A 9,372-nucleotide genomic window follows, 5' to 3' on the forward strand; every position below is an offset into this window, starting at 1 on the left:
GAGCAAGCAGCTGTAATGGTGGGTCATTCGGAGATTGCTCAACAAGCATCAAAGCATCCTTCTAAACAGAATTTGTTTTTGAAACTTAGCTATTGAATGTCTTACTATATATTAGAAAACATTTAGATTTAAGTGTTTCATCTTGAAAGATCTACACAACAGTTAATCAGTTCCCCAAGAAAAACATCTGTTTCTGCTAACAATTACAAAAATGTGTACAAGACTTAGGGGAAACTGAACACTTGATTCTTTTGTTTATGCTTTTTCAAGGTTAAATGTGTTGTTTACACTATTTCTTTTTCCCCAATATAAAGTTTTCTTGGCTTACTCAGTGCATCACAGAATGCACCAAAATACCAAAACTGTTACCTGTTATTTGTGCTATCCAATCTAGAAACTATCTTTAAAGAAGAAAGCACCATAGAAGTAAATTTTTTTTAAGGCTTAGATCAGTTAAAACTAAACCTGCAGCTGAATTTTGCTCTACTCTTCAGAAACAACAAATTTTGAGTATTTGCTTTGCGGTTTCTGAACACCCTCAAGTAACATTCATCCTTTCTGATCCCACCAGGGCTGTACAGCGGTTTTTCTATGAACTTTAACGTTAACCCAAAGAACACAGAGACGTAGCATTGAACTTTTGTTTTAATGGTCTCAAATTCTGTGACAGATTTTTGGTCAAGTTTCCATTTTAAAAAATTTATCGATTTTAAAGACTAATAACTTAAACTGCCACGAAACAAATGGTCCACAAACATTCCTTTCCTTCTGAAGCTTTTACGATGCATTGTAATCATTAACCAGTCTTTTACTATTAAACTTAAATGGCCAATTGAGACAAACAGTTCTGAGACCGTTCTTCCACCACTGATTAAGACCGAGGTGGCAGCTGATGTACAGAATTTTCATTTAGCCTTCTGGGCCTTCTGGGCAGACTTTGTGACCTTGCCAGCTCCACCAGCCTTCTTGTCAACTGCCTTGATGACACCAACAGCAACCGTCTGTCTCATGTCACGCACAGCAAAACGACCTGAAAACAAGAGCATGGTTTTTTATGACTTTTGTCTAGGGCTACATACCCACAAGCATCATCTGCACAGCGGCAACAGGCAACTTGGGCTAAGTGGCCAAACACTGCCCCAGGACAGTGAACTGCATGAGGCCGGGACAGATACATCATCACCTAGAGAGGACCCCTGCAGCGCTCAAGTTTTGGTTCTACTTCAAGAGTTTCTAATCAAGCCACAGCTTTTAAGAGCTATTTACAGAACACACTACGTCCCCATACTAGAAATCGAGGAGTGTCTTTTCCAGAGCTCAGCATTAACACGTTTTAGGAGATGCCTTACCGAGAGGAGGATAATCAGAGAAGCTCTCAACACACATGGGTTTGCCAGGGATCATATCAACGATGGCAGCATCTCCAGATTTCAGGAATTTGGGGCCATCCTCCAGCTTCTTGCCGGAACGACGATCAATCTTCTCTTTGAGCTCAGCAAATTTGCATGCAATGTGAGCGGTATGGCAATCCAGCACAGGGGCATAACCAGCGCTAATTTGGCCAGGGTGGTTCAGGATAATAACCTAGAGAACCACGAAAGCGAAGTTAATACTGGGATAATTCTCAATACTGATGTGTCTTACACAGCCAGGGCTTTCACGTGGTTTGCTTCAAGCAAATACATCTCAGAACACAAGTCCATGTCACTTTATAGCTTAGCCTACTAGTAAGAACGAACAAGACTAGTATTTCACAATCCACAGCTACGTTTCAAACACCTTCAAACAGCTGCAGAAATTACCTGTGCAGTGAAGCCAGCAGCTTCCATTGGAGGATCGTTCTTGCTGTCACCAGCAACATTGCCACGGCGAACATCTTTCACAGACACGTTCTTAACATTGAAGCCAACGTTATCACCAGGCAGAGCTTCGCTCAGGGCTTCGTGGTGCATCTCGACAGATTTTACTTCAGTTGTAACATTGACAGGGGCAAAAGTAACCACCATCCCTGGCTTCAGAACACCAGTTTCCACACGGCCAACTGGTACAGTACCAATGCCTACAAGAGAAAGCAACGTTAGTAATTCAGCTCAATGAATTCATGCCCTTACAGAAAAAAAAAACAACAAAAAACCACTTGAGGCAAGTACTGTACATTCTCCACTTTAAAAAAAAAGCTCTCGGGCAAACAACTGTATTTCTGTCCCACGCACTACCTGTTGCTGGCAAGCGAGAAGCATTACAGAGAACACATACCGCCAATTTTGTAGACATCTTGAAGAGGCAGACGCAGAGGTTTGTCAGTTGGACGAGTCGGTGGCAGGATACAGTCCAAAGCTTCAAGGAGGGTGGTTCCACTGGCATTGCCATCCTTTCGGGTAACCTTCCATCCCTTGAACCAGGGCATCTGGAAAAAAAAAAAAAATAAGCCCAGGCATAAACAGTCTGCCAATTTTAATAGCACAAGGCTAGAAAAGACCACATATCTTATCTTAGCATTATCACAGTACGCTATTGCAGAGTAACAATTTGTGAAGGGCTGGGATTTCACTTTTGACCTCGACACTTCCAAACATAACTATTAAAAAACATGTGCATTTTACTATTGCATAATTTATCTCAATAATCCTCCTAGTTTCATTGCTTAACATAAACGAATGTCAAACCTACGTTAGAGCTAGGCTCCAACATGTTGTCTCCGTTCCAACCAGAAATTGGCACAAAAGCTACAGTGTCTGGGTTGTAGCCAATTTTCTTGATGTAAGTGCTGACTTCTTTGACAATCTCTTCATATCTCTTCTGGCTGTAAGGTGGCTCAGTGGAATCCATCTTGTTGACACCAACAATGAGTTGTTTTACACCTAGAGTGTAGGCCAGAAGGGCATGCTCACGGGTCTGCCCGTTCTTGGAAATACCAGCCTCGAACTCACCAACACCAGCAGCAACAATCAGGACAGCACAATCAGCCTTTGAAAAGAAAGAAAAAAAACCCCCCTCATTATAATGCTTGCACCATGTGCCAAGGTATTATGGGAACCCCTCCCCCCCAACCAACCAAGGAACAACCTGCCTGAACTCCCCAAATCCTTAGTTCTATTTACATACCTGAGAAGTTCCAGTAATCATGTTCTTAATGAAGTCTCTGTGTCCAGGAGCATCAATGATGGTGACGTAGTATTTGCTTGTTTCAAATTTCCACAGGGAAATATCAATAGTAATACCACGCTCACGCTCAGCTTTCAGCTTGTCCAAGACCCAGGCGTATTTGAAAGAACCTTTGCCCATCTATGGATTAAAAAAAAAAAAAAAAAAAAAAAATTAGTTTTTCCCTGCCTTTTTTTTTTTTTTTAAAGAATGACAGGTATTTGCAGTTAGTTCAGCAGAATCTCAGACTGGGTAAAGAGCAAAATCCAAGAATAGTAAGTGGTTTAATGCTGAAAAATGTTGCTGCTCGTAAAACAAGCAACAAGATACACTTGGCACTACTAGTGAGAAATGCCAAATGTTTTCTGTTATTTAACCTGTTGACAGTTTGGCCCTCTTGACAGCTTGTTAATTGCCCTAACACATCTTTATGAGAGATCTCTTGAGGCTAAGCCCTACTATCAAGTGTCCTCTACAAATTTAAGTTCTCTTACTAATGCAATCCCTGCAATAACCAACATTTTAACTGCCACTCAGCCCAACATTTGCTACGTTTCATTCTGCAATGTGCTTATTAAGCCCTATGCTGTTATTACACAGAAAAACTATGCTCGGTAAGACTTTCCATAGGCTCAAACACCAAAATCCATATCCTTCTCATTTTCAGAAGTAAACCTTATCAAAGCAACTTCTTTAATGTTATCCTTGGCTACATGTAAGCAAAGACCGCAGCTGGGAACTCCACTTAAGTTATGATTCCAGGCGCAATTACGCAGACATAGCTTTAGACTACTTCCCCCCCGCCCCTTCGCTCCGTGCTTCTCAGCCAACTAACGTAATGGCGGATTCAACGCTTTGGCGCTCGTTCAGCCACGGGGACAACGGCAGCCTGACCGCCGCCCCGTGGCCACGCAACACTCGCGCCCTTGTTCGGCTACTGGGGCAGCTGCGACCAAACCGCCTCCCTCTGGCCGCAAAACGGTTTGCAACTTCAGCATCGCAACTGGGGTCTCTCTTTACGCGCTCCCGCCTGAAGGAATTTTGCGGGACGTCAGCGGCCCACGCACCTCGGCGGCTTCCTTCTCGAACTTCTCGATGGTCCTCTTGTCGATACCACCGCATTTGTAGATGAGGTGGCCGGTGGTGGTGGACTTGCCAGAATCGACGTGGCCGATGACGACGATGTTGATGTGGGTCTTCTCCTTTCCCATTTTCGGATGTTAGTCAAGTTCTTTCTTTCGGCAAAAAGAGAATCGACACCTGGAAGTTTCCCCAGAAAAAAAAAAAAAACAAAAAAACCACATAAATAAAAAATAAAAAAAAACCCAACCCAAGGGTTACGCCTCCCGGAGCGATCGCCCTCCCCCGCCCCGCTCGGCGGGAACCCGTCGGCCATGGCGGCCCGGCCGGGATGGAGGCCCCGGCTCCGCCCCGCCGGCAGGGGAAGGGAAGGGAGGAGCGAAGCGGGGCGGGCGCCGGCCGGGGGCCCCCACCGTCCGCCCTCCCGCCCCTGGGGTCGCCCCCTCCCCGCATCGCCCCGCCGCCGCCTCCGGGCTCGAGTTACCGGCGGCGGCCGGGGAGCGGGGCCGGCGGGGCTGAGGGGGCAGCGCGGAGGGCGGGGCCGGCCCGCTCCTTTGTGTGACTCACCCCGCCCGGGCCGCCGCGTCCTCCATTTTGTGGAACTGGCGGCAGGCAGGGAAGCCGAGCGGCCATTTTTTTTTTTTTTTTTTTTTAACAACTCGTGCTCCCTTCCACACCCCCACCCCCACCCGCCACGCACCGCGCGTCCCGGCCCCACCGCCCCCCCCCCCCCCCACCTCTCCACACACAGGGCAGGGGCTTCTCCCCCCCACGCCGACATGCCCACGCCGCTCCCCGGCCCGCAGCCCCGGGCACAGCGAGGACCGTGTGGGATGGAGGAGGAGGAGGAGGAGGACGAGGCGCCGCCATCTCCCCGCCGTGCGCTTTCTTTCCCTCCTCCCCTCCCTCTCCCCCACCCCACTCCTCCTCCTTCCCCAAGCCCCCACGGGTGCGCGGTGCCCCCGGCCCGGCCCCTCGGCCCGGCCCCGGCCTGCCCCGCGCGGCCGCCCCTCACCTGCGAGACGGCGTCGGCGGCAAACCCGTAGCGAAAAAGACCGACGGCGTGAACGCCGCCCCTTATATAGCCTGGCGTGGGGGGAGGCGGGGCCTAAGCGACACGTCACCACTCCCGGCGGCCCCGCCGACACGCCCCCCCCGCAGCCCCGCCCTGGCGGCCGCGCGGGCAAAGGGCGCTCCCCGCCCCTCCCCCCCCCCATCTCCCCCATCCCTGAGGCGGCGACCGGGGGCCCGGACCGGGACCCCCCCACAGCCGTTCCCCTGTGGAGCGGAGAGCGGTCAGGGGTGGTTAGCGGGGGTCGGTGGAGCGGAGGCGAGCCCTCCCAGCGCGGAGGAGCGATCAGCGGCCGGGTGGGACGGGCGGGAGCAGGCCGCCTTCCTCTGAGGTGGAGCGGGGCGGGGGGGAACAACCCCGGCCCCTCCTGGGGGCTGTGGGGCGGCGGGGGACGGGTGTGAGGAGAAGGCGTCACGCGTTGCATCATGGCCCGGTGCTGCGGGTAAAGAAAGGCCCTGGGGAATCGTCCCAGGCCAATTAATGGAGTTTCTTGTTAGGGACACCAAAGAACGCGGACGGGGAGTTACGGTGACTCGTGCTTAAGGCTACGGAATGGAAGACACCCCCCCCCCCCCCCCTCACCAGAGTCGGGTCCCCCAGAGAGAGAGGTGGGCAAGGAGGTGGGGGAGAGCAGGAATTCCATGATGCTTCTTACATCAGAAAAAGTAACAGAAGCGTTTGGGCCTTTTTTTTTAAAAAAAAAAAAAAAACCAAACCCACAAGTTTTTTTCTTTCTTTCTGTCAGAGAACAAAAGTTGACTCGGAAAACTAGGGCACAAAAATACCGATCGAGGTGGACGCACCTGAAGCGAAGACGCAGCCAGGTGCAAACCCGTTAAAGAGAATCACTTAAGCATTTAGGATACACGGCTTCTGTGTAAGAAACCCAAACTGCAAGGAGTGCCCCCATGCTGTATTTTCACACGAGAAAACTGGCAGCCCTAGCAAATTATTTTTGAAAGCACGGCAACGAGGAGTCACAGAACAGCTCACAACATCAGAAACAAAAGCCCTCGTGATTCCCGTGGATTGTTCTCTGGTTTACTCGCTCCTAACCCATGTAAGAAAATCCACCAACTATTCAATATCTCCTATACCTATTCAAGTGAAATTAAACTGAGAAGCTGAACAAATCTCTGTGTGTGTTCTTTTAAAATGATCTGCAAAGGAAACAAAGCTACATGCTCCATTTTCTTCAGGTACATTATGTGCCTGGTTAGAAACAGTCACTTACGTATAGGCAACTATAATACCATTCATTTGTTGGTATGCTCTTCAGATTGCAGTTGTAAAGCATGGAAATAGCTTCTTGGTCAAAAAAACAACAACAAAAACTCCCAAACCCTACCGTCTCATGCATCTAGTCGTTCACTTGACTCCAAGTTTCTCTAGCTGAGATACACCCAGCATCACAAATTCACTACCGTGAAGGGCTGTAAACTCCGTATTTCATGGACGGTTATTGAACTGAAGTGTTTCCACAATACCTGGTATTTTTTCACATGCAAAATTAAAAAGTGATTTGAGAGATGTCACGTTAGAGAAGATGCTGAGTTTAGAATACAACTTTTACACAAACCCCCAGTTTCAGAATAAAACCTGCAAAAAGGCTTGTTTATTGTTAAACTCACTGATTTTTAAGAAAGGAATAAAGTCATCAAGTTCTTTCTCTTCCTCTCCTATGTTTTTAGGCAGAGATTAGTGTCAGGCGCAGGGGGGAAGCTAGAGGTGGTTCAGCTTTCCTCAAAACTAACATTTGGGGGCAGTTACTAGTGAAGACACTGCATATGAAGACACAATAATAGAAGGGCAGGAAAAGGGAGGTGGATCACTTTCTGGAAATGGAAACGCATTACCATAAATGGATTTAGTGGCTCAGGTTGAGGACCAAAGGGTGATACTTGGTACAAAAGCTGAGCAGCACTTCCCGGGTCTCCTATAAAGCAAAGACTGTTTGTAAACACAGCTAAAAAACTTTATTATTCGGGATGGTTTGAAGTTAGCTTCTAAAATGTATATGTCAGTAGGGGGTATTTTTAATGGACTGATCTGTCAAAGTATCCATTCTCATAAAAAGGTAGTTTAACACTTTCCAAATGTAGTCAATGACTTGTGCCTCAACAGGGAGAGAACGGAAATGTGTTCCTGATTTCTTACATGGCCCATACTAAACGGCACATTTCTTTTTTTTAAGGGCCTTTTTTTTTATAGGACTATTTCATAAATAAAGGCATTCAGAACTATGTATTTCTTAAGACGGCAATTTCTGTGGTACGTACACAGCTGAAATCTATGGAAACTGAGTTTGCTGGACCAACTTTTAACCACGGTCCTAGTTCAAGTCTACAACAGTTGCTTTTTTTTCCCCTCCATTCCTTTAATTGAGTTTTCAAAAGAATTTTATTATTTCCTCTTTAATCTGTCCAATGCATGCTTTTATTCTCTCAAAAACTAGTATAACTCTCATTGTCCATTCTATTAGCGGAACATTCCTATTATCAATCTCACAAATATTTATACAGCTGGGGAACTTCAGATATATGAGTAGCCTCACATAATTCAGTGGAAATGCATTCTGAAGAACCCTCTCAGCCAACACAGATAGGCATACACTGGACTAAATCCTGTACGCAAATAGCCTGTTAAAAATTTTAGATTTTGTTCTTTTGGCAAAACTAATCTCTTTGATATGAAACATTTAGGAAGAAAGGGAGATAAGAGATTTCAAGAAGTCAAGGTCTCTCAGGCTTTGGAATAGTGCTTATTAAATCCAGACTGACTTCAGAAACAGGAGGACTTTGTGGGGAAAAATGACTCATTCTCCCTCGACCACTGGTGAGCGTACGCTAAACTGCAATAACCTATGTCCACATATGTAAGAACACATAGAAGCGTTCTCTAAAGCATTTGTATTGTAGAAACCTATAGACGTGCTCGCTGAAGTATTTTAACTCTCTTCCACATACATGTGGAAGTGGCATATTTTTTGGTCAGATTCCTGCAGAAAGATGACGATAACTAGCGCCTATACAGCTATTTTAACTGCAATCAACAAGGTCATTCAGGAGTGTAAGCAAACAGACTTCATAAGCACAAGACTTTAAACACATCTGATAAATACAGTTTATCAAGCTCACTGTGTATGGAAGAGGCACTAAGATTTCTTGAGGGCACTTTCAGAAAGTACGATGGAAAAGCAGTCCAAAATTACCCATAGTAACTGGTGATTAGCAAAACCAGATTCCGGTACACAGCATTATTTGTAATACAGTTAACCTCCTACTGTGAAATGCTTTCTAATCCCTACGTTACAATTATCATTGTGTGTACAGTAGTCCAAATGTTCAGCATAAACTACAGCATGAGCACAAAGCTTTACTTCCATCTGTTAAGTGTTCTTTAATGCATTGATTCGTAACAGAAATAAAAAGCATCTATATCTGTTATGAAATCCTTTTGCCTACATGATCCTAACACTTACTACCAGATTTTACAATCATCTGCTTAATAAATAAAAGAACAATTAATAGAATAATGGTGTTATTCAGGTATGAAGAGATTAGACAGAAAACCTGCTTTAAAAAAAAAGGTTTAACTGAACAGGGTGAGGTAATCTAAACTACTTGAAAAAAGCTTCTTTTGAAAGTTAGTTAGCTCTGTAGTAGTAGCTGATATTTTTATATAAATGAAATTACTCGGTGAAAGGAAAAGACAACGGTAAATACACTTTAAGTTACTGTCTTAGGAGACAGCACAAAATAAACCACTCCATCCCTGGCAGTCTTTAATACTTGGACTGGATAAAGCCCTCGACAACCTTGTCTGATCTCATAGCTGGCCTTGCTTATAGTTTCAGAAAATAAGATCTTAGAGTAGGAGGAATAAGAGAGTGGTCTTCAGAACTATTGAGAATATTATTCGGATGAATAAGTGGCTACAATTTCAGAGGCTTCTGAATAACTTAACCTGAGCCTCTTAAAAAGGCATTGTTTCCCCTAAAACAAGTTTCCTGTGGGAAACACTACTGTTCCAGTTACAGCATTTACAACGGGTAAAGCGCTAATGCTTAGAGGACA

General features: G+C 45.8%; 1 protein-coding gene across 1 annotated transcript; it reads right to left on the reverse strand.

The window, feature by feature from the left end:
- Nucleotides 1-627: 627 nt before the first annotated feature.
- EEF1A1 (eukaryotic translation elongation factor 1 alpha 1) lies at nucleotides 628-5,330 on the reverse strand. Its single transcript, XM_049817893.1, has 8 exons — nucleotides 5,240-5,330; nucleotides 4,212-4,404; nucleotides 3,106-3,285; nucleotides 2,671-2,967; nucleotides 2,257-2,407; nucleotides 1,803-2,059; nucleotides 1,350-1,584; nucleotides 628-1,030 (listed from the first exon to the last, which is right to left on the reverse strand). The coding sequence occupies exons 2-8, from the start codon at nucleotides 4,353-4,355 to the stop codon at nucleotides 906-908; spliced, it is 1,389 nt and encodes a 462-aa protein (XP_049673850.1). The 5' UTR covers nucleotides 4,356-4,404; nucleotides 5,240-5,330; the 3' UTR covers nucleotides 628-905.
- Between the last annotated feature and the right edge of the window lie 4,042 nt (nucleotides 5,331-9,372).

The sequence above is a fragment of the Accipiter gentilis genome, chromosome 15 (genome assembly GCF_929443795.1).
Source record: "Accipiter gentilis chromosome 15, bAccGen1.1, whole genome shotgun sequence".
Taxonomy (NCBI): Eukaryota; Metazoa; Chordata; class Aves; order Accipitriformes; family Accipitridae; genus Astur; species Astur gentilis.